This window comes from Nematolebias whitei, chromosome 9 (assembly GCF_014905685.2).
Source record: "Nematolebias whitei isolate Nwh7 chromosome 9, NemWhi1, whole genome shotgun sequence".
Lineage (NCBI taxonomy): Eukaryota > Metazoa > Chordata > Actinopteri > Cyprinodontiformes > Rivulidae > Nematolebias > Nematolebias whitei.
In genome coordinates, this window is record NC_056506.1 from 27960308 (window position 1) to 27986635 (window position 26328).

Consider the following 26328-nt stretch of genomic DNA (forward strand, 5'->3'; position numbering starts at 1 on the left):
CAACCATGCCTATGATTTGAAGAATCAATGCTTTCTAGTTTTTATATTGCTTAAAAGTACAGTTTCATCAAATTATTTAGGTGGCCCATCAGATGACCAAAGATTAATTTATGGGGCATGGCCACCATTGGCTGCCCCCTGGCTCCACCATTGTGCCTGGTCATGGATAACAATGCTCCCTCTACTTGCCAGGATCCAGCTCTCTGCAATGGGACAAGCAAAAAAAAAAAAACTACCTCTATTTTTATACACAGTGTAATTCTTTCCCACTTAAATATCTTGCATCAAAAAATTTAGTTTATTTGCATCCCTGTTCAGTTCCAGTCCAGAATTACTTGAAAACTACAAACATTCACTGTTCAAATCCCTCAGCGACGGGGGACATCTGAGTAACACTTGTTTATATCATAATCGCAATTTTAAACAATAATATCGCAGATTGCATGTTTTTCAAATGCGCAGCCTTAATGTACATCTACATGTGATTAACTTTTGGAGTCAGTTGAATTAAAGATGGCCACCGCAGCTAATTGACATTAGTCAGCACAAAAATGGCTGTGGTCATTTTACTAATATTCTGCTAAATGTTGATGTGAATTCAATTCAATTCAAAAATACTTTATTAATCCCAAAGGGAAATTATTTGTTGTTGTAACTCGTGATCCTCATTTCATTAAGAGATGTTATAGATGCTGATGGCTGTAGACAGGAAGGATCTCTTGTAAAGGTCCATCCCACAGTGGATCCTAAGAAACTGGCTGCAGATGCCGTCCGATCCGTCCACCCAGACTCAGCTGGCCTCTCAGTTCCTCCGGGCTGTAGGACCGCCTGAATGCTGGGCTGAACTTCTCCCAGAGCGATGGCCACTCCTCCCAGCAGTCTGCCGAGCTCCTCGTCGCTGCGGACAGATAACTGTAGGTGCTGAGGGACGATCCTGTCCTTCCGCAGTCTTGAGCCGTGTTTCCTGCTAGTTCCAGGATCTCAGTGGTCAGGCACTCGAGCACAGCTGGCAAGTAGATGAGAATGCATCCACAGGACATCCTTTTCAACTCATTTGAGATTTGGGGCTGTAGTTGAGATATTATTTGAGCTTTTGAGATGTTAATCAGCTGCTGTTGGTTGTAGAAAACTGCCTTGTTGCCATGGTTACATCATAACAAATGTCCAAAACTAAAAAAAATTTCAAAATCTTTCCAGCTGCACAGCATCTGATACCAGAGGAAACAATCATCCAAAAAAAATGTCATTTACACCCAGAAAAACAGGAATTAAAGTAAAAAGCAAAAGCAAAATCTCAGAAATAATGTAACAGAGCTGCTCCAACTTGCAGCCACCTTGAGCGGCGCAATTCTAGAACAAGAAGTAGCGGACATTAACAGTACACTCTGAGTGTGACCCTTTGTGATGTTGCATGAAATCATTTGTTTATTTTTCTTCATTGTTTGACAAAATGCCTACAACTTCATCATTTCTCATCACAAAATGACCCACGTTGCCACACGTTCATAAAAAGTGTTGGGTGATGAGCATTCCTTCAAGGAATACTAGGCCTTTGGTCTACATAAGTTTTTCTTGTTTTGAGATATAGCTGCCATAAAAAAGGTCTGATTCTGAGTTTTATCAATAATGATGCCAAGATGAGATCTTTTTAACCCGATCCAGCCTACATCCTGTCAGTTCAACCTTTACTTAACTAAACAGGAAAGATGGGATCTGTTGTGTGTAAATTGCTGTTTAACCTCATCTGAATGGCTGTTTCCAATAAAGCCATCTAAACGCACGTGCCTCATCTCTTTCTGTTCAAGTAGACATCAATAGCTCATCTTTTAGACTGCTTGGCTTCGATCCTAGAGGAAACATCGACGCAGAAAAGCAACAGGTTAAATTATGATGATGATCTTACCCATCTATCCTGAATTGATATCAATGGTGTGGAGACATGGTCTGCATTTAGGCTTGGAGTTATAAAAAGCAGTGTGTGTAGAGCTTATTGAGCGAACCGCTTGTTTTATTACAACAGCTTACACCCATCATCCATAAAACAATCACCACCTGCCCAGTACTAATAATTAGACAATAAAATAGTGTATAGTGGCAGCAGCCCTTCACTAATAGTTCATTTCAGTTCAGAAGCTCCTTATGGATGGACCATACCAGTGAGAAGTAAACCCACTAATCTAAACCAAATTTGCTCCTAAAAAATCATAATACACATCTTTTTTTCATTCTTCTTTTTTTAATCATCAACCTTAGCATTTACAGTTGACCACAAAATGAAATAAAAGCAAAAACTACCAACATGAATGTCCTGATATATGCTCAATAATCCAGTTAGATAACTTTTAGCAAGGTTGAGTCAGGTCTTCTGGACAGGTTCTTCTTTGTTGAAACGTTTTATCCTTTATCCAAAAGACTTCTTCAGTCTGAGGCGCCACAACAAACTCGGTCTTCTAAATTGCACCTTGTCATAGTGGATCAACCAGTTAGCTGGAGACATCCAGAACTAACTGTTCACGTGTAAAAGGAGGACCAAGTGCCCTGCTGGCCGCTTGCTATTCACAAGTTGCTGAGTGATATCAATAACAGTGTGGTAAGAAGGTGACAATTGGACATGGAGGCCTCCACACATGTTTTATGATGGACACAAAGATGGCTTTTTTCACTCCTCTCTCAAACCAATGTTGTCTCTATCAAGGATGTGAACATCATCCCTGAAAGAGTGACCTCTGGCCTGGAGATGAGAGTAGACCACAGAGTCCTGGCCTGATGATGTTGCTCCTCTGTGCTTGGCCATCCTGTACTTCATGTACCAACATGAAGTACAAAATATAGGTTTAAAGTGCAGACTTCAGCCTGACAAAGAAATGCAGTTGGGCCATATATAAATGTTTGTTGTATGGACGAGCAATATGAACGCTCTTCCAGCAACCTAATTATGAAACCACATTTGTATTGCTAAAATGGAAACTACTTCACTGTCAGTGTAGTTTGCCTATTTGACTGTGTCCAGCATAACAGACTGATCTTTCATGAGTCTTGTTTCCTAGAAAAACTCTCTCTCAGATTTAGCTTTAAAATAAAATTAAAGATGCTCAGCTACAACTAGAGCAGGGCTGTTCAATTGGCGGTTAATTGGCCCGCGGGTAACTTCAATCTGGCCCACCAGTGACTTCATAATTTTTTTTTCTTTCTTTTTTAGGGTGGGGGTGGAGGTGGGGGGGTTCTTGGTTTGGGGTTTGTTTTCTGTTTATTGCATTTATGATTCAATATAACAAAATAAACATATATAAAAGGTAACAATCATTTTAATACTTGGTTTATTTACATAATGACTTTAGTTGCTGGATGTCCGGCCCCTGAGCTGCTGCTTTCAGAAACCGTGTCCCCCTGAGCAGTTTAGCTGAATAGCCCTGACCTAAAGTATGCTCCTTTGTTGGAACTTATGTACAGAACCATCAGCAGAATCTTGAACAAACACATTGCATTTACACAGCCATAGAATCAAACATTTTGGTCCTTCTGACCGCTTCATAGACCCCCAGAGAGCGATTTAGAGCTGTTTGGTGACTATAGATCCCACTTGACTTCTCAGGGTCTACTGATGGTATCAGGCACCAAACTGTAAGTAGATCTTGTAAGTCATGGAAGTTCCTCAGTGGAGCCTCAAATAATCTGACTTGTTTGTCCAGAACATCCCACATATACTTGGTGGGACTGGGACCTGGAGACCTAAAAACTAGTAATACTGTATCTAAAAAAGTTCAGTCTGGTCCTCTGGACATTCAAAAAACAAAACAAAGCAAAACAAAAAAAAATGTAGAAACGTTTCGTCTTTCATCCGAAAGACTTCCTCAGTCTGAGGAGCTGTATTCAGCTCAGTCTTATAAACAGCACCTTGTCAGAGTGGATCAACCAGTTTTGCTGCTGACAACCAAAACCAGCTGATCACATGCTCAAGAAGGACCATCAGCCTATCAATGGATCATTAGCACACTGATGGCTGTTTACTATTCACAGGAGGCTGAGTGATATATATTTTTTTGTTTTGTTTTGCTTTGTTTTATTTTTTGTTTTTTGAATGTTCAGAGGACCAGATTGAACTTTTTTAGATTTTTCTACCTGGATTATTAAGCATGCATCAGGATAGTAATACTGTAATACTTCAAATCATCATGAACTCATTTTTTAAAAGTCCCAAGGTGCATTAGTTCTAAAAGAGGCCACAGCCCTCAGGGAATATTGTTTCTTCAAAGGGATGTATGTCTCAGCAACATTGATTTGATCACGTTAATAAACTCCCCATATGAATGCTGAATCCAAAGATTCACAGCAAAATGCCACTCGAGGACAAGATGATCCCATTTTAATCTGAATGTGTCAGTTTTTTGGGATTTCTTTCCAAAAAAGTACCAGCCCTTATTTTTGGAGAACATTGTAGTCATTGTGTGAACATCTAACCAGTAATTGATATTCATTAGTGTCAATTTTGTGTTGAATCCTTTAGCCTAAAGCAGTTAAATACTTAGAACTGTCTGCTTTGTGTCGTCTTTCAGCACTAAAAAGGGTGAATTTTGTCTTTTTCATGTCTGAAAGATTGCTTTGTTTGCGTTTTCTAACAGAGATTTGCCTGTTTTCAGAGTTCTAAAATTGATTGAGATTTAAAATGCATTTCCAGGGTTTAATCTATTTTATAAGAATTGTTTGCACAAAACAAAAGGGCAGCTTCTCTCTCTCCAGCCCTCTGTTGACATTGTACATGAAAATCATCTACCTAATGGCACTACCCCTGTTTGTACTGTTCTTATCTTCTCTTCCACACTCTAGTCTGCACCTTCATGTAAAAACAAAAGTATTGTGAAAGTCGCAGCATTGAAAATGTCCACGCATTTGTGGCGTCTCACAAAACAGCTATTTGTACCGGTACATAGAAAACCACCTCACCACATCAATGTTTGTTCTTTTATGAGACTAAATAAATCTACTCTGGGTGAGATGGAATAAGAGATGGATGCCACCTGTGACCTAAACAGAAATCGAACTTTGATTCTTCCTGTTCTCAGAATCTGTCTATAGCAGTGGTTTTGAATCTTTTCATATCAAGAACCACTTTTAAAAAAAAAAACACTAATCAATTCAAGTACCACCAGAATGACAGACAATAAATTAAAGTTTTAGCATTCCTTTGATGACTGATATCGCCTACTGCCACATTTGAGTTTTATACTATCATTTTTACGTTTTGATCAAACTTTTTAAATAACTTTATGGAGGGTGCGAATCTCTGTGTCTGGCGGTTTGATGCGATTCTGATTTTTGGTATCGCAAGTTGATTCAGAAACTATTTTTCTACAGTCTCAACTTTTAAGTGCATTAAAGTCAGCCAGCTAACTAGCCCAAGCACAATGTCGCATCTCCAGATTGGTTAATTTATGCCCAATCACAAACTAGTCCCTGATCATCCTCATCTGGGCTTTCTTTGGGTGATGGTAACTACAGCTCCTTAAATGTCTTTTCTCATTAGTCTCCAAAGCTTCTTAAGCCCAGTTTACACAACTCTGTTTTTAAGTGAAACTGCAACAGCTGTAGATGGATTGCTCGTCAAGGGTGAGGTTCTGCCTCAAGTGGATGAGTTCAAGTATCTCGGAGATTTGTTCACGATTGAGGGAAGAATGGAGCGTGAGATTGACAGACGGATTGGTGCAGCGTCTGCAGTATTGTGGACTCTGTGCTGGTCCATTGTGGTGAAGAGGGAGCTGAGCTGTAAGACAAAGCTCTGTTTACCGGTCAGTCTATGTTCCTACTCTCACCTATGGCCATGAACTCTGGTAAGGATGCTCCCTTCGAGCATGTCTGATTGGGAGTAGACCGTAGGGAAGTCCCAGGACATGTTGGAGAGACTATGGGTGCATTCACACCAGCCCTGTTGTCACGAACTCTAGCCCGTTTGCCTAGGAAGTCCGATTCGTTTGGGGAGGTGTGAACTCGCCATCGAACTCTGTCACAGAACAAAAAGGCAAATTCTGGCCCACTCTAAAACCTAGGTCTCGGTCCGGTAGAAGAAAACTCGAGCGCAGTTCGAGTACAGTGTAAATGGAAGGTTGTTTTCACACCTGATAGTCCGGTAGACTCTGTTCGGTTCGAGACCAATATTCATGACATTTTGTTTACATTTGAGTTGGTGCATTTGTATTCACACTGCACTGTGCAGTCGAGCCAACCTGTTGAACCAACCTGTTTCTCCACTCACCTGTGGGGGCGCTGCACCAAGAACTACTGAAAGAAACGACACAAAAACCTCTGAAGAAGACACTTCTTCTTCTTCTGGAAATAAAAACAAAAACGGAGTGGCATCAAGTTTTAGGAGTTATATTTTGTCATTTTTCAAAAATGGACTTAGCATGAGCAGAAGTTGAGGCAGAAGACCATGGAGAATATTGTTTTTCACACAGGACAGCTGACGGCTCCATATGAGGTAAGAGAAATGCGTGTTTGTTTGCCCTGCGTTGTACTCCTCTTCCTGCTTGCGGAGCGGGACCTGGTCTGATTGCATTCACACTGTACTCGAACCACGCTTGAGTTTTCTTCTACCGGTCCGAGACCTAGGTTTTAGAGCGGGCCAGAGTTTGTCTTTTTGTTCCGTGACAGAGTTCGATGGCGAGTTCACACCTCCCCAAATGAACCGGACTTCCTAAGCAAACGGGCTAGAGTTCGGGACAACAGGGCTGGTGTGAATGCACCCTTAGCAGAAAGGGCACTGCTCCGCAAGCAGAAAGAGGAATATAACGCAGGGCAAACAAACACGCATTTCTCTTACCTCATATGCCTGTCTCCAGACTCCCATTCACCTCTAAACTACTGGAAAAAATTGTGGAGTCTCAGTTGAAACAGTTTTTGGGGGATCACGCTATCCTAGAGTTATTCCAATCTGGCTTCAAATCTCGCCATAGCACTGAAACTGCTCTACTGAAGGTTTTTAACGACATTTTCATTTCCACAGACGCAGGTGATTCTGTGCTGTTGGTCCTATTGGACCTTACATCTGCTTTTGACACCATCGACCACAAGATCCTCATTTCTAGACTGGAGCAGTGGGTGGGCATCACAGGGTCAGCCCTTAAATGGTTTGGGTCCTACCTATCTGACAGAACCTTCTGTGTCAATATCAAAGATTCTAGTTCGGCATAGACAGCGCTCCAGTGGGGGGTACCGCAGGGGTCCATCCTTGGTCCCCTTCTCTTTTCTTTATACCTGCTGCCACTAGGTGCTATCTTCCGCAAACACGACATACCCTTTCATTTCTACGACGATGATTGCCAAATTTACTTCCCCCTGAGGCACAGAGGCACACGCTCTATTCAGCCTCTTCTTGACTGCCTGGCTGACATCCGGGACTGGATGGCTTTAAACTTCTTAAGCTTCAATGAGAAGAAGTCTGAAGTCATGCTGTTCCATCCCAGTGGCTCACTCATGAACCATGACATTGACCTTTTCTCTCTAGCCCCGCTAGAGAAACAAAAGGTCACTAATCTGGGGGTGATAATGGACCCGTCCTTAAAACTCAACAGTCACGTAAACATGATGGTCAAATCCTGTTTTTTTCAGCTGAGACGGCTGTCTAAGCTGAAGCCTATACTCTCCAAAAAGAACCTTGAGACAGGGATCCACGCCTTCATAACATCTAGGCTTGATTACTGCAATTCACTTCTGTTTGGAATCAGTCAGTCCTCCATTGCTCGTCTACAACTGGTCCAAAATGCTGCAGCCCGATTTCTAACTGGTACAGGCTATAGAGAGCACATCACGCCAGTTTTGGCCTCCCTGCACTGGCTACCCATTCACCTTCGGATCCATTTCAAAATTCTCATGTATGTTTTTAAATCACTGAACAGTTCCACCCCATCCTATCTCACTGATCTTCTGCAGCCATATGTCCCACCGCGCTCTCTGAGGTCAGCAGACCAGATGCTTCTCTCAGTCCCAGAAACCCGTCGTAAGCTCAGGGGTGACAGGGCTTTCTCTGTTGCAGGTCCACGACTGTGGAATGAGTTGCCACTGAGTGTCCGGCAGGCTCCCACACTCTCAGTTTTTAAGTCTCGCTTGAAGACCCACTTCTATTCGCTTGCCTTTAACACGGTGTGATTTGTTTTGGCCCGGTCTGTTCTTTACTCTGTTGGCCATTTTAGTTAGCTTCTGCTGCTATTTGTATCTGTATTTCTATTTTATGTTTTCCTGTCTGCTGTGCATGTTTGTGTTCTTTTGTACAGCACTTTGGTTGGCCTTGTTGCTGTTTTAAGTGCTATATAAATAAATTGGTATGGTATGGTATGGTATATGGAGCCGTCAGCTGCCTTGTGTGAAAAACAACATTCTCCATGGTCTTCTGTCTCAACTTCCACTCATGCTGAGTCCATTTTTGAAAAACGACAAAATATAACTCCTAAAACCACTAAAACTTGATGCCACTCCGTTTTTGTTTTTATTTCCAGAAGAAGAAGAAGTGTCTTCTTCAGGGGTTTTTGTGTCGTTTCTTTCAGTAGTTCTTGGTGCAGCGCCCCCACAGGCGAGCGGGGGAACAGGTTGGTTCAACAGGTTGACTCGACTGCACAGTGCAGTGTGAATGCAAACGCACCAGCTCAAATGTAAACAAAATGTCATGAATATTGGTCCCCAACCGAACCGAATCTACCGGACTATAAGGTGTGAAAACAACCTATGTCTCTCGGTTGGTCTGGGAACACCTTGGAGTCCTCCCAGAAGAGCTAGAAGAGGTGGCTGTGGAAAGAGATCTCTGGGCCTCCCTGCTCAAGCTGCTGCCCCCGAGACCTGACTTTGGAACAAGCGGAAGATAATGGATGGATGGATGGATGGATGGATGGATTGATGGATAGATGTAACAGCTGTTGCATTTTGATTGATTGACACAAAACAGCAGCCATTTTCTATGACATTGAAACTTTATGAATCCAGGTCCCAAAGTGGAATTTTTTCGCCCGGCATCAGTGTAAAATTGCACATGCGCACTACAAACGGCTGCAGTCTATAGTTTTTCTGTACGCGTAAATAACAGTAACAACAGTGGATAACAAAGCTCTGTTTGTGCAGCTCACCCTTTTTTAAATTGATCAGAGCTACACCATCTCTTGCATCAGCAAAGACTCAATTCTCGAGCATTGACTGGTTTTCGTGCTCAGGACTGAAGTGTCTGTATACAAATGTCATTGAAATACAAAAGCCACAGCGTCAGCTAGTGAGCTAGCATGGAAGCTACAGCAGATTCAAAGGTTTTTGCAGTCAACAAAACAGCAGAACAGCAATTGTGATTACAGCGTTGTCGTGTGAACAAGTAACATTTTGACATATACCATAGACATTGGGGAGTGGTGGCGCAGAGGTTAGAGAAGATGGGCCTGTGATCAGAAAGTTGCAGGTTCAACATCCCGCACTGACAACATCAAAATGTGGGTGGAAAAGGTGAAACGCCCACACCTACCTCCAACCTCATTTGCCCCATTCTGGGCCCTTGAGCAAGGCCCTTAAACCCCCCCCCCCACCACCACCACCACCACCACCATCTGCTCCCTAAAAACAGGTATCTCTTGAAAATGAGTTCTCGTGACTCAGTGAGACTACCTGTATAAAGTGTAAATAAAATAGAAAATCTACAACATTTCTAGAAGATTGTTCATGTGTAAATTAACAATATCTAATTGTTGTGGTTATGTTTCAAAGCTAATAGGGACAAAAAGCCTCAGAATCAGTGATTTATTTGATTTTTATACTGACCAGTCTTGTTAAGAAGTTTTGTATCGTTTAACGAATCGAGTAGGAAGTGTATAAAAATAGTTTATAGTTATAAAAAATCTTGAGCATTTATTCAGAAGTTTCAAGAAAAGTTCTGAACCCAAATTCCCTGAAAATTACTTATTTAAATCACTCTGGCTGCTGTTCTCTGATCTCATCTCGCTAGCTGCCAGCGGGGTTTAAAGCGTGCCATGAGATTTCTCTCCCAGCGTGTTTCTTACTCGTTGTTGGCACTTAAATAACAATGTATGTTCCGCTTTGTTTGCCCAGGCCAGAATCTCCACGTCAGCCCATCTTAACTTATCCACTAATCCACTCTGCTAAGTGCATTCAAAGGCTAAATTAGAATAATTAGGGTCTCGGAAGTGCAGTTTATAACCAAGCGTGCGTGAGCACTGCAGTCGTAACATAACTATCCCCTTTGGAAACATGGGAATAGAAAACAGCAGCTTGCTTCTGAGTGGATACTGAAAGCAGGAAGAAACTGACGATGTTTTCCACAGCAGCGAGCTAGATCTCCTTTCTGTCATCCTCCATTGATTTTGCAATCTCATGGCATCCAAGCAGAACCATACAAGGCATCCACCTCAGTCTGCTTCTGATAGCCAATCTCTATTAACCACCGGGCTCAAGGCCTCGATTTGATGGGGCTTACCCTCTCGGGAGGGGGGAGAGAAAGAGCTCCGACTGGTGGATTGGAGCAATGATGGATTTATGAGCTGCTCGAAGTAGGGATCATCTTCTCTCCCCACACTTTTATTATCCCATCAGATCTGACGTGGGAGCAATAATACATGACGGCCTGTCCCATTTTAAAGATCTAGCTGTGAATGTGAGTGATGATTTCAAATTCTTGTCTAATTGGCGTGAAATTGTTTCAGTAAATATGTTTCAACGAGCAGCCCTCGCTCTTCCCCCTGCCTCTCACTTGGAATGGAGCTGGGTGTAATAGGCTTGTAGTTGTCACAGTTTTTAAGACCCGTGTAGGCTTCACGGTGCATAATTAGCTTTTAATGCATGGAGGCCGCTCGAGGGGAGGGAAATGTGGAATGAAAGGAGCCCTACTGTGTGGCCATAGTAATTCATGCTTTTGTTCTCTAATTAAATGACCTCAGAAAGAAGGCCCAAGCTTTGGTTTTATTTATATGTGTGTCTGTGTGTGTGTGTGTGTGTGTGTGTGTGCGTGCGTGCGTGCGTGCGTGCGTGCGCCCGCCCTTTGATATGGCAATTTGTGCCAAGTGTGTTCAGTCTGGCCATGAAAAGGGCTCCTACTACAAACGGCCAAGGAGCCTTCTTCGTGCAGGCTCCTCGTTAACTGTTGTTGGACGTTTGGCACAGAACACCAGGTCCTAAACAAGCTTTCATACTGTCAGGAACATGGTTACCCTGAGGTTTTCTCACTTTCCTTAAGAAAAAGAAACCCAAAAGTGGGAGTTTCTTTATAAACTTGTACATTAGAGTGTTTATTGCAAACCAAAGCAACATGATATTTTACAGGTTGATTTAACCCCTGTATTGTCTTTTGGGGAAAAGACGGCCATACATTTATTTTATCTGTTTTATTTACTGAAAACGCCTAAAATTTCTTCTGCTATTTTAAAAATGTTGTCAGAATTTTTTCAAATGCTCTCATATAACACAATAACTTGACTACACACTCATGTTCCTTGCAGGGGTGGAGGGTTGGCCACATTAGAATACATAACAACAACAAATTTTAATCCCATATTTATCTTTTCATATAAATATAATGCATTCCTTGTTAATGTTTTTTTTTATTTTTTATCTTTGTTACTAAACTTTTATATTAGACCACTAAATGTTGCTCCGCTTTATTATTCGAGAGCCTCTGAAAAAATCTACCGAGATGCAGTTCAACACACACCAGAAAAGTTGCATCCTCTCTGTCCAGACGTCATTCTGATACACCGAGCTAACTAATCAAATACGTATTTTTGCTACATTCCTGAGAAGCTCCCCTGCACTCATCACGCTTCACCCAGGACCCGACATGCTGCCACCAAACCCCACAACCATACAGAAGTTTTGTGCATTCTTAAAATCTTCCTCAGCATATCATATCACTGCATACTCCTCATGATGATATCTCACTGAACTGCGAGTAGCAACAAGAAGCTTTCTCAAGGAAGTCTGCAGAAAGTCTTAAACTTTGAGATTTACAGCTTCAGAGAGAGAGAGAGTGGCAGAGGTGTCTCTTGAATTTTGCATGTTCTTAAACACTGTGCAACATCTTTTCTCTTGAAATAGTCACAAAAGTTTTGTGGGCATCTCTAACCAGTCTCAAACCCAACTGAATTTTCCCACAGGTATCTCCAACTCATCTAAAGAGCATGACTGCTGGATTTTAACACCCGTGCAGGAGCTCTCCTTTGACAGAAAACATTGAGGCCCAGTCTAAAACCATGCTAAAGTGTATTCCGGTAGATTAAACCATAAAAGCACCTGCTGAGGTGGGTACAGATCGAGCCAAGGTGGATATGAAGTGGGTGGAAGTGGTCAACAAAATGTACATGGCCACAAGTGCAGCTTCACGAGCCGTGCACATAAAAGAAGGCTGTGATTCTCTAAAACTGGCTGCTCAAATCTCTTCCACACTATGGCCACTTTATTGGTGTGACATCACGAGCACCGCAGTATGGCCGCACTGACGGGAGCTCCTCTTCCACTCCATCTTTTTTTGTTCCTGTTGTTTTAACATTTTTTTGCGCCTTCACTGCACACCCACGCTACGGGTGTGACCATGACACGCTTGAGGAGTTTTCTGTGTCGCAGCCTTGTCATCGTGTCATCCTGCCATCATAGTTCAATTCCCTGCCCCCCCTCTAGCCTCGGGCGCAGGCTTTGGCCTGTCATGGTGGCCGTGATCCTCCACCTGCCTTGCACGGACCAAACTCTACGGACCTGTTCGGCCCCGCAAGGAAAACCTTGTATGTTCTCTGTCTGCCGGACCCAGTTCTGGAGGGCAGTCTGGGAGGGCAGTTGCTGCAGTCATTATTACCATAAAGCTGATAATGGGACCTGCTAACAAGACCTGTTAACACTGCTAACAAGACTATGCCGCTAACAGAACAGAACCATGCTGCTGAAAGAACCTCACTGTAGTAGATGTTTCTTTTTCGCTTTTGGCGCCTTGTTTTTGTATTTTTGTTGCATGCTTTGGTATTTCTTGTCGTTTTATTTGGCGAGTCGTAACGGTTTTCCTCGTCCTCAGCATTTCATTGCATTGTTGACCTTGTGTTGATTTTGCATATGACAAATAAACTAAACCTGAACCTGAACCTTATTGCACACCCAGAGTTCAGTGAGGCTGCAAATGGAAAACTTGCATAATTTCTCAAAATTTCCCTGCGATTTTTGAGGGATTGTTTTTCACCAACTAGTTTCCTAAAAGTCGCAGCACAGTGAAATGCCATCTTTAAATCGCAACTGAAGGTCCTGCCAAGCCCCTGCAAAAAAATTCACATTCTGTTTTTTAATGTCATTTTTTTATTCAGTATGAGGGGCCTTAACAGTATCTGTAAACTAGGCAAAGAAACAGGAAAGGAGTTGGTAAAAACCTGACACATGACCTAAGAAATGGATCATCCTTTCCTTTAATTGATCCATCTGTTAACTCAGTATTAATTCAGGAACTGTGCCAGAGAAATTTCTGCATGATTTTAGGCTTCATGCTGATAAAATGTTGTTTTAAGGATGTTCAAAATGGAAAGTAGACTCTGAACTCTTCAGACACCTGCTACATTGTGTTACTGTTGAGACATCCACTAATTATGACCTGTATTGTCAGGCGTTGTTCTATTTCTGCTGCTCCCTCCATCTGTCCTCTCTGTGCTCGATCAAAATAATCCCAAAACGACATTTGAGTCAAGGTGGTAAAATTCCAATACGACAACTGTTGCTGCTGCTCCTGTTGGCTGTGGTGACCTTTGGGTCGGCGTGTGAATGAATGTCTCCATCACAGTTGTTCTGCATGCTGACAGCTCCTGACCCATTGCTACCACCTGGCATGTCTCCATTCCGCTGCGTCCACAATGCATCCACAGCACCAGATGCAAGTGTGCAGAAGTGGCACGGCTCCATCTGTAACCCAATCGTTCTTTGATGAGCGATGCACTAACAGCTGCGGGAGTGTGTTAGGAAGTACATGTGTGTCTTGGTCATAGGAATTAAAAACAGTTTTTGACCTCCTTTAGCAGCAAGAACTCGCAGTATTGTTTTTTGGAGGACTTTGTCAGTCTTTCATGTGGTTGTGGAAGAATTTTGGCCCACTTTTCTTTCCAGCAATAGTTCACTCCTTTTTTTTTAATGTCTCATCACAGTGTTTCAGTCGGGATGAGGTCCTGGACTTTGACTGGACTTTTGCATCATCTTGACTCTTTTCTGTTTGAGCCATTCTGTTGTAGATTATCTGTTGTGTTTAGGACCATTGTTCTGTTGCATCATGACCTGGTTTGGTCCAAGCTTCAGCTGTTGGACAGATGTCCTCACATTTGACTCAAAAGTCCTTTGGTCTGCAGAGGACTTAATAGTCGACTCAAAGACTGCAAAGAGCCCAAACCATCAGCTCTTCACCCCCATGCTGACAGCTGGTATGAGGTGTTTAAACATGCTGCTGTGCATTGTGGGTAAATTTGTTCTTATCTGTCCAAAGGAAAATGTTCTAGACATTTTGAGGTTATTTCAGATGAAACTTTACAAATCTAAGTCTTGCTGCCATGTTATGTTAAGAGTAGACCGATATATCAGTGGGGCTGATATAGATGTTTGGGGAGATATCGGTATCTGTGATAATTGTCTGATTATTTGCCGATATAAGCAACTTCTAATTTTCACACTTAAAATGCTGGGAAGCAGCCATAATAGTACAATGTATCCAGCAGAGGGCGCATGAAGACTACTTTCAAGTCATGACTGTTCACTTAAGTTTCACTTTCACATTCAGCACAGACAAAGCAGGGGCAATACTGTGTGTAGCATATTTTGCTGATCAGAACATGGTACGTTTATTTTAACTGATCTGTAAAAAAAATCAATAATAATAAATTCTCTTCAATCCTCCAACCTACTTGTCATTGGCTACGTGCCTCTCAAGTTAGCAAAGTACCGGTAAAGTTTAGATCAGTGGTTCCCAACACTGGTACCTGAGGAACACCATCCTGCATGTTTCAGTTGTTTCCTGCTCCAACACGCCTGATTCAGTTATTTAATGACTTCCTCAAAGTCTGCAGAAGCTGTTTAATCACCCATTCATTCAAATCAGTCAAGTCAAATGAGGGAAACAAATAAAACCTGCTGGACGGTGTTCATCAAGGACCAGGGTTGGGAACCAGTGGTTTAGAAAAACTAGCATAGGCTTTTGCCTTGTAACACTTTATCCAGAATAATAAATATAGCATAGAGGTAAAGTATATCAGTGTTAGTAACGTTATCTTTGTTGTCCTCAATGAAAAGCATTGTTGGTCTGAAATATCTACTTCTCTGTCAAAAAAAACTCTGCTGCGGTCAATAAAAATTAGACCTTCACCATATGTGACTGTTTAAACAATGAACAGAGAAGGATGTTTCTCTGTTTAATGTATTTTTATGTAACACACTTGATAACTATGGTGAATAGTGGAGAACAGAAAATATGAACACACATTAGTAAGACTGTTTTTATGACCAGTGCACCACATATAAACCTATTGGTCTATAGGTATAGCCAGGGCCGGATTTAGGAGGATGGGGGCCCCTGGGCTGGAGTCAATATATGGGGGCCCTATATATATATATATATATATATATATTATTTTTTATTTTTTTTTTGTATGTGTTTGTTTTGTTTTAGAGGATGAGCAGAAAATGACCGAACAGTAAGTTTGCACAACTTACAACTTTAATAAGCCAGTTGTCACAAACTACAAACAACTCTGAACTCTTTTCTAGAAAGACTAAACCACATGTTGGGGTTGAAACTAGAATATGATGCTTGCATCATATTCTAGTTTTTTTTTTTCATATTCTATGATTTTTTACAGCCCCCTGTTCTCAATAAAAGCAGAGGTGGGTGCAAATGAACAATTTTCATCTTCTAGACCAAGGTTTTTACAGAGAACATCTTGAAAAATATGTAGAACAAAATACAGATTTCCATTTATTAATGACACTTCTGCATTCATCTTATTTGGAGGAACTAGAACCACAAACACGACCTACATTTACTCAAACGCAAACCATGTAACCCAAATAAGAAAACAATACTCAACCCTGAAAAGTTGGAAACTTTGAGCCTGTCTCATAATGCAGACATGCAAAATCTTTGTCTTGTATCTACAATCATTTAAATTTTTACTTTAATTTAGCAGATAAACTTTAAAAAAGACCAAGTTTGTTTTCAAATTATTTCACAGCCTTTTGATGCTTGTACACCCGTTCCGATGCTTGAAAGCCAACATTCATATTTTGACAGCTCTCCGGTCCTCGCTCAGCCCAGTAAGCCCGCACGGGCTCGTCAATTTCCCCCCAATGCGCAGGATCGGTACTGTACGGATCCACAGTCGTCTTTCCATCTGCCGAAGAAGATCCCGCTTCCACCGACTCTGACTCCACAGACGCCAGTCCAGCCACCGACTCAGTCACGGTTAAAGGTTCTGGCGGGATCGTAGTGCCGGTGTTAGCAAAGCTGAGGGTTTGAGGAGCGGGGGGTAATGATGTTTCTGCTCCATCTCCGCTAACAGGTTTAAAAAAGCCTGTTAGTTTAGGCATTTTGTTTGTCGCCTCTTTGTCGCGATGCTCTTTTTCTTTTCTCTTCCTTCTTTTCTGCGTTCCGCTGTCATATTTTCTGTTGTCCGCCATTGTAAAATAATATTCCCTGACGCTCCTCCCCAATGCGTAAGATGCGTCAAAAGTGGACCAATAGCAAGCAAGCATTAAAGATGGACGTTTGCCAGAACAAATTGGAACATTTTTCATCGGTGCTGTCAAAATCATCATAGTCATTGATTAAATTCTGACACTATCCATTCACAAAAACATTAAACATCCTTCGGGGCCCCCGAAATGCCGGGGCCCCGGGCTGCAGCCCCGGTAAGCCCCTGCTAAAATCCGGCCCAGGTAGTGTGGATCTGATTTGCTTAGCTTTGTCGCCGTTTATGACCATGGCGTTTCATGCTTATTAACAACTGTGGTAAATAAACCAGACCCGCTCCAGTCACTGTTCTTAGGGGTGGACAAAGCTAAAACAAATTCAGCCAATATGTTGGTTATCAGCGGTCGCCTTCCCCTCCCAACATCGCTATCAGCAATAGCCAAAATTTCCATATCGGTCAGGCTCTGGCTAATAGAGAAGAGACTTTCTCCTGCAACAATTCCAAACAATTCATTCAGGTTCAGTCTTTTTCTAATTGTCCTGCCATGATCTTAGACCTTTACTCTCCCATATCTGAGGCCTGTAACGTCTGAGATTGAGCTCTTGGGTTTCTATTTTCTTTTCTTGAACATCACATGGTCTGATTTTGAGGTGAATTTGCAGGGACGTGTTAAATGTCTTAAATGTTTTCCACTTGTGATTTATTTTTCTCTCTGTTGAATGACGATTCAAAACAGTTTGGAAATGGCCTTTATTCCTTCCCAGATTGATGGCCAGCAATGGTTGCTTTTCTAATGTGATTGCTGTTGTATTTCCACCTTGGTGTGTGTTAACCTACACCTGTATGCTACCAGAGCAGCAAACTAAAACCAACTCCTGCTTTTAAGGAGGCGATCACACTGAAGATTGGTTAAAAATACATTTGATCAGTAGCTCTGGCTGCTGCTTTAAACCATATTAAATCTTATTAAGCAGCAATCGTACATTGGTGGACACAGTTTTTCTCACACAATTCTTCAGATTTGGCTTGTTTTTGGTTAATAAATAACAACATGGTGGAATCTGTTGTGCATTTTTGAACACTTCAGGTTAGATTTGAATAATTTCAGAACCTAAGGAATACCAAGTTCATTTTTTAAGACTTTATACATAAAACCCCAGGACGGAAGGAGGGTGGACATTCTTTTCCCGATGATTTTAAATGTATACAGATTAAACAGAGAGGTGGAAATACAGATTAAATCTTCATCAGTGTTGGTTGCCAGGCCAGTCCAGGCTACAGCCGTGTCCCAGTTTGCAAGCTCGGGAGCCCTCTGGTTCTGTTGGGTGCTCCCACGGGTATTAGGTGCTCCAATGTTGTGGCCTCCTCCTCTGCACACACACAAATGGCCTCTTTCTATCTACATCCTTCCTGCTGAGCACTCAGAGCTTTGTCAACAGCCGTCAGTCTAAGGCGAATCCAGATAAAGAAAAGCCGGAGGGCGTCAAAGTCCAGGCCTCCTTTTGTGTTGAATCTATTCACTCTGAGACTCTGAAGTCTGGCTTCTCTGGAGTCTCACAGTGTTTAGAGGGCAGTACCCCCATAAACCCCCACCAGCCTCCTCATTTTAAAGCTATCGATGTCCTGTTAAACAATCAGATCAGTAACTTTGGCAATTAATTGTAAGCTCCTGTCCACCACAAAAAAATAAAAAAAAATAAAGGAGTTTTATTTTATTTTGAATCTGGCTCTTTGGGAGTACATTAAATCTGAATCAGAGCTCACAGACAGTTCCGTTAAAGAATTGGAGAGTAAACCTGTGGGCCTGATATTAGAGAATAGACTGATCAGCAAGTGATGCAGCAGTATCAAATTGTTGCTCACTAAATGATTAATAACTAGTTCTGTTTGACATTAATGTTTATTCTTGTCGTGACGCAGAAGGAGAGTTGGAGCTTCCGGCTCGCTGACGCAGATGAGGGTCAAATGAAATGAAAATCCATTTTTAGTGGAGTTACACTTAGTCTGCTTCAGGACAACAGAGACGAGGGTGTGGATCAGATTTAAATTGAAGCTCAACTTTATAATTCTTAGTCATTTAAAATAGAACGTATATCCTCGTTCATTTCTGAGGTTTTACATATCATAGTATATGTATGAATTATAATCTAAAATGAGCTCAATTCATTTTCTATGAGGAAAAAAAAAAACATGTTCGAAAAAGCTAAATATTTTTAAAAGCTAAAGTTGCACCAATACCAAAAGTAATAGCAGGATTGACCTGAAAGAGCTGAATGTTTTGATATGATTTGTTGAAATAGCTTGAAAACTGCGGGACGAGCATCGTGCCGAAAAACGTACGGAAGAAAAATGGATGACAATAGTGTGAACGCTTCATAAACATTCATACTGAATAAAATGCTTGCGTTCACGCTGTCTCAACCTTCACACGTTAGCAGCTCCGTGCTCTGAACTGAGCCTCCTGTGGTTTCCTCTCACTCCCACAGAGCGAGCCATCGCCAGACATGAGGTGCGAGAGATCGAGCAGCGTCACACGCAGGACGGCCTGCGGGAGCGAGACTCGGCGGTGGCGCTGTCGGACGGCGAGGACGACCTGGTGATCATCTACAACCGCGTGCCCAAGACAGCCAGCACCTCCTTCACCAACATCGCCTACGACCTGTGCGGGAAGAACCACTACCACGTCCTGCACATCAACACCACCAAAAACAACCCGGTCATGTCCATCCAGGACCAGGTCAGGGAACAGCTCGTGGACTTTCAGCTGCACAAACCTGACAGTTGTTTCGTTTCATTTAATCTGGACTTTTGTTTTCTTCAGGTGCGGTTCGTAAAGAATGTGACTGAATGGAGGGAAATGAAACCGGCCTTTTACCACGGACATGTCTCCTTCCTGGATTTCACAAAGTAAAGCTGTAGTCACTGAGTACATGGATCAAAATGTTTGTCTCTCTGCTAGCAGAACATTTCATGAACCGCTAAACAAATTTTATTGAAACTTTTGAAAAGTAATCATTGGATGAACAGCTACAATTGAGTACTTTTTGAAGTCAACCTAATTCAAAATGGCTGCCACAGCCAGTTGACTTTTAAAAACACAAAAATGGCTATAACTCAGTCAGTTTTACAAATACTAAGCTAAAGTTTGGTGTGATAGTAGCTGAAAGTCATCACCAACACATACTCCCAAGTGCTTCATGTTGCTCAACATGTCTGCTGAAAGTTTCAGCATTAACCATTAACCTTGTTTGTCTGTTAGCAAAATTTCTCATGAATCGATGGACAGATTTTAATGAAACTTTTAGAAAGTAACCATTGATTATATCCCTACAACTGATTAACAATTGGACTCAGTCCAATTAAGGATGGACACCACAACTAATCAACATTAGTCCACACTAAAATGCCCATAACTCAGGGAATAGAAGTTTAATGTGGTAGTAGCTGAGAGTAATTCCCTGCACATACTCTGAGTGTGACACCTCATTATATTGCATGAGACTGCACATAACATAATTTTAAACCACATCATAACCTCTGGCATGTATGGCTTCAAGCAATATGCTTCCCTTAAATAAATCCTAATTTAGGCCTTTAATAATGAAGAGAGCTGTGGATTAGTTTCCTTGTTGAGGGCTTGATCTTTTGACTCCACCTTGTGGTCATTTAAAGTTTAAAACCTCTGAAAATGGCTCTAAATAAAACAATTTGCGTTGTTAGTTTGGATGCTTTGATGAAACTCCTGCTCATTTTTCTGACCTGTGTGCTTCTCCCCAGGTTTGGAGTGAAGAGAAAACCCATCTACATCAACGTGATCAGAGATCCCATAGAAAGGCTGGTGTCCTATTATTACTTTTTACGTTTCGGGGACGACTACCGGCCTGGTTTGAGACGCAGGAAACAAGGAGATAAGAAGGTGAAATATTAACAATTCTTATTATTCGTTTAGGTTTAGCTTTTATTTTGTGAGGTGACATTAATCTGGAATCATTTAGTCTTTTCAAGCTTGATGTTAAAGTCTCCTTCTATAATAATAATAATGATAAAAATAATACATTTTATTTTAAGGCGCCTTTCAAATCACTCAAGGTCACCGAACAAGAAAGATACAAAGATTAAAACAATAAAAGGCAGATATCAATAAAATCAAACGCAGTTAATGGTAGAAAACATAATGACATTAAACAGAATAAGCAAGTTTAAAAAAAGTGAGTTTTAAGGTTAGATTTAAACGAGGACAGAGAATCATAATTACAGATGTGCTGTGGATGAGAGTTCCAGAGACGAGGCACTTTGCGGGAGAATGCTCTGGATCACATGGTTGTCATGCGGGCAGGAGGTATAACAAGAGAAATGGATAAGGAGGAGCGAAGACTTCGGACAGGTGTGTAATAGCAAAGAAGATCAGCGAGATACAGAGGTGCCAAGTTATGGAGAGCTTTGAAAGTGAGGAGGAGAATCTTGAAGTCGATGCGACAATTTATGGGTAACCAGTGAAGGTGTTTAAGGATAGGAGTGATGGGTTCCTTCGACGAAGTTCTGGTGATGATCTGAGCAGCTGTGTTTTGGACAAGCTGAAGTTTATGGATGATTTTAAGAGGAAGATCTGAGAGGAGGGAGTTATCGTAATCTAACTGAGACGTGACAAGAGCATTGATAAGGATGGCTGTGCTGATAGGAGTAAGAAGTAAACGGAGACGGTTGATGTTTCGAAGATGAAAATATGCAGACAGAGTAATGTTATTGACATGAGAGTAAAAAGAAAGTGCTATCAAGGATGACACCCAGACTCTTAGCTGTAGGGGAGGGAGAAACTGTGGAATCAATAACTTTATTTGTAAAACTATTAGATTTGGATAAGGTAGACTTGATGCCAACAAGGAGAAATCCTGTTTTCTTGGAGTTCAGTTTAAGAAAGTTTTAACTAAATCATAATTTAATTTCACAGAGGCAGTCCGAAAGGAAGGATGAGGAAGGGTGGTGTTGGGCTTGGTGGAGAAGTAGAGCTGGGTGTCGTCCACATAGCAGTAAAAATGAATAACACATTTTCTAAAAATGAGACCAAGTGGAAGAAGATAAATGATAAACAGGAGAGGACCAAGAACAGAACCCTGAGGTACACCTGAAATAACTGGGGAGGACTGTGACTTGAAGTTCTTAAGTTTGACGAAGTGCTGACAGTCTGAGTGATAAGATTGAAACCAATTCAGAACGATGGTGGAAAAACCAATGGAACGTAATCTATCAAAAAGAATATCATGTGAAATGGGATCAAATGCTGCACTTAGGTCAAGGAGTATGAGAAATTATAAAAGTTCAAAGTCGCCAGCAATCAGGAGATCACTGGTGATTTTAATCAAAGCTGTCTCGGTGCTGTGAAGGGGATGGAAACCTGACATATTATCAGAAAGATGGCTATGAACCTGTTTTTCCAAGTATTTCGGAAATGAAAGGTAGTGTAGAAATTGGCCTAAAGTTATTTAGACTTCTTAATGTACCTTTAATGAAAGACATGTAAAGCTCAGTCTACCATTAAAGTAAGGCCTAAGCTGTAAAATAAATATAATTTTTATGTCAGTTTTGACACAAAAAAACCCACTTTTTTTTAATCTCACGCTTCAGCTCCAATATGAAAAGGCTCAGTGGTGTAAGAGGAATCGAGTTATTTCTGACACTATGATTGTTTTATTCTAGATTAAAAAGGGTTGCAATTTACAGAATAATCCTTTTTGCGTTGGACTTACCTCCATGATGGGTTTTCTGGATGATAATCTGTTTTTTTGTGTTTCAGACGTTCGATGAATGTGTGTCCGCTGGTGGTTCAGACTGTGCTCCTGAGAAACTTTGGCTCCAGATTCCATTTTTCTGTGGTCACTATTCTGAATGTTGGTGAGTTTTCAAACGCCTGTCATTCTTCTTCTTATAGAAAAGACTTTGTCTAATGTTCCCAGAGTAAGGTTTCACAATAAAAACAAATAAATCCCCTGACAGTTGTTATTTCTTAAACCACCATTGTTGTGATTATGTTAACAGATTTTGATTTGAACCAAAGCAGTAAAAAAATTAAAAAAAACTTTTCTGTTGCACATTTTTCCTTCATCACAACAACATTACTGATAGTTTTATCTTATTTGAAATCCTACACACATAATTCTGGTGATGCTTTAGGAAATAAAGAAATACTTTGATCATTTTTAACATGTTCTGTCTAAGAGTACTCTTTAAGTGATATTAGTCAGAGTACCGGTACAAAGTACGAAGAAAATGTTTTTGTCCAGGCTAGGCTAATGGCTAACCAAACGAGGGTTCACTTTATATTGTTTTTCAGGTTTACAAATCAACTCTTTCTCAAAAAACAGTAAACCAGTGTAAAAGACATAGGCTAATAATTAACCTCTACACTTTTGCATGACACAGTTAGTCTTAGAGCCCAACCGATATGGAAATCACCGGTACCGATATTGGGAGGGGAAGTGGAACACCGATAACAAATATATTGTCTGGAAATTTTTTAGAATCTACGAAAACAGCGAGTGGAGCCAGGCTTGTTTATTCAGCGCGGATGTTGGCAACCATGAAGCTAAGCAAATCAGATCCACACTTTAATTAGCCCCACAGTAGGTTTACAAGTTGTGCACTGGTCATAAAAACTGTCTTCCTAACGTGCGTTCACGTTTTCTATCCTCCACTATTCACCATAAAGTTATCAAGTGTGTTACACAAATATAAATTAAACAAAAAAGTGCCCTTCCCTCTTCATTGTTGACACAGTCAGTCACGTATGGTGAAGGTCTAATTAGTATTGATGGTAGCAGCATTTTTTTTCTTTGCAGAGAAGATAAGATTTCAGACAAGCAAAGCATTTCATTGAGGACGACAAAGATGTTACTAACACTGATATATTTGCCCCTACGTTAGATTTATTGTTCTGGATAAAGTGTTACATAGCAAAAGCCTATGCTAGGTTATCTAAACGTTAGCTTGCTAACTTGAGAGACACGTAGCTAATGACAAGCTGGTTGGAGGATTGAAGCTAATTTATTGTTTGTTTTACAGATCAGATAAAATAAATTTACTATGCTCTGTTCAGCAAAATACTCTACGCAGTATGCTCCCTGCTTCGTCTGTGCCGAAAGTGAAAGTTAAAGTTAAAGTGAACGGCCATGACTTGAAAGTACCGTATTTTTCACCCTATAAGTCACGTTTTTTTGCATAATTTACACGCCCTGTGACTTATATGCCGAAGCGACTTATTAATGGATTTTTCCCATATTTATAAACCAATTATTGACTGAGATATGACCGTTTTCATTCATTCTGACTGAAAATATTGAACATTACCATTTTCAGCCGCTAGATGGCACTCGAGTAATATGGCATTCCATAGTATCATGTAATAGGAAAAATGGCTAGTAATGACACAGTTGGCTTGCCATAGCCTTCCACCTTCATTCAGCCTGCATGGAGCAATCGTCAAATCAGTTACATTTTGCTGCGCCGCCCCGGCGAAATCAATCAATCAATCAATCAACCTTTATTTATTTATACAGGTAAATCCCATTGAGCCTCGAGGACTCATTTACAAGAGAGACCTTATTTCAACAAAGAAAGATGACAACAATGGACAACAGCAACAACAATAAACAATTATAAAAAGTCATAATACAGTTTTTATTTATTTATTTATTTATTTATTTATTTATTTATTTTCAAATAGGATGGCTAAAAGGAAAAGGTAACAAAAAGACAAACAAAAAAAAACAGCTAGATTCTAAGGCGAATGTAGAAAACTAAAAACAGGAACATGTCTGCATTGGTCCCTGCCAGGAGTCCAGAAATGCAGCTAATTTGACCATTAAAGTGCATTTATTAAGTAAAAGTTCAACTGAGACACACCTTTACTATAATGTCGAGCTAACAAATAATTGTTTTAGATGCTTATCTTGTTAAATTTTGAAGAAATGCACAGCATTTTTCCTTCATGATTTTGTCCCTGTCTGCGCATTCCCGGAGCAACGAGGCAGCGAATACTTTTGAAATACAGCTGATTTGACCGTCAAAGTGCGTTTATTAAGCTAAAGTTAGACTGAGCCATATCTTTACTATAATTTCAAGTAAACAAATAATTGTTTTTAAGTGTTAGTCTTGTTAAATTCTTGTTAAATTCCTCCCGTGCATGCTCCCGCAGCCGCCATTTGGCAGCCAATCGATTTTTGACACAACACCAGCCCACATTTCTGGGTTGTCAGTGGTGACGCGTAACAAACATGACACGTCAGTGGTGACACATAATAGATGCGACGTATACGGCGAAGCGACATATTTCTGGATTCTTCCTCTTTATTAGACAAATATGGACTGATGCGACTTATAGGGCGGAGCGACGTGTATGGCGGAAAATACGGTAGTCAGCATGTGCCCTCTGCTGGATATATTGTACAATTACAGCTGCTTCCCAGCATTTTAGGGGTGAAAATTAGAAGTGCTTATATCAGCGAATAATGGGACAATTATCACTGATAACAATAAGTCCCCAAACGTCTATATCGGTCAAAATTATCAGCCCAACAACGTCCATGTTACTACACATGTTGACATCTTGAGGTTGCTGAATGCATCAGTCCACCCAATCAGAATCTCTAGCCAGTCCAAAGGTTTACCCAACTCCCAGCAGAGTAATATTATTAGGCTAATTACTCCCATTTAACATTAGCTAATGCAGTGTTTTGTCGTAACTGTATCACTTTTTTCAATTGAATTTCAGAATCAGCCTTTATTGTCATTGCATCGAAACACAACAAATTACATTTCAGTACAGACCTTAAAAACCTTAAAAACTGTTTAAAAATAAACCCTAGCTATTAGCCTAGACTACAGGAAGACTTTTGTCCTCCCATCACTCTGTGTTGTATGACTGATAAGGTTTTAATGATTGATAACTATTTTACTGAGCTTCACTTCAAAAATCACCAGACAATTTTTTTAATGCACCCATTTCCTCCAGTACTGAAATGTCTCTATTATGTTTTAATTTGTTAACTTGGGATAAGGTCTGAGCTAAATTCCTAAACTCTCAGTGATTGTGGTAAATGATGTAGCTCTTAAACAAAGAAAAAAAAAAATTACTATTTGGTTGCGAAACGTTCAAATGTTATCAAGTGAGTTTCTGTGGAACACGTGAAAAATGAATATCTTACCTGTGGTAGATAGCTCTTTGCTTGACTTCCACTTGGAAAAAGAGTTGAATTCTGACAGGACTGACGAGCTAACTGCTAGTCTGAACGCAGATAAGAACAAAGTGGATCGCTGGCATCTTAAACAAGTCTCCAATCAGTAGAATGTCATAGTTTTCAATTCAGTTTATTTATATAGCACCAAATCACAACAAAGTTGTCTCAGGGCACTTTACAGGAACATTCACACACATCCATCCATCCATCCATTTTCTTTACCCGTTTATTCCATTTTGGGTCACGGGGGTCGCCGGTGCCCATGTCCAGCAATCACTGTGCGAGGGGCGGGGTACACCCTGGACGGGTCGCAAGTCCATCACAGGGCCACATAGAGACAAACGAGACAAACAACCATTCACTCTCTCACTCACACCTAGGGACAATTTAGAGTTACCAATCAGCCTAACATGCATGTTTTTGGTCTG

At 40.9% G+C, this 26328-nt stretch overlaps 1 protein-coding gene across 1 annotated transcript in view; it reads left to right on the forward strand.

The window, feature by feature from the left end:
• The window catches only part of hs2st1a (heparan sulfate 2-O-sulfotransferase 1a), a 57977-nt gene that overhangs the window by 25777 nt on the left and 5872 nt on the right, over nucleotides 1–26328 (forward strand). Inside the window, exons 2-5 of the mRNA XM_037682169.1 lie at nucleotides 19157–19407; nucleotides 19492–19577; nucleotides 20448–20586; nucleotides 22462–22559. Of these exons, the coding sequence (XP_037538097.1) occupies nucleotides 19157–19407; nucleotides 19492–19577; nucleotides 20448–20586; nucleotides 22462–22559 (574 nt within the window). The remainder of the gene's footprint in view (nucleotides 1–19156; nucleotides 19408–19491; nucleotides 19578–20447; nucleotides 20587–22461; nucleotides 22560–26328) is intronic.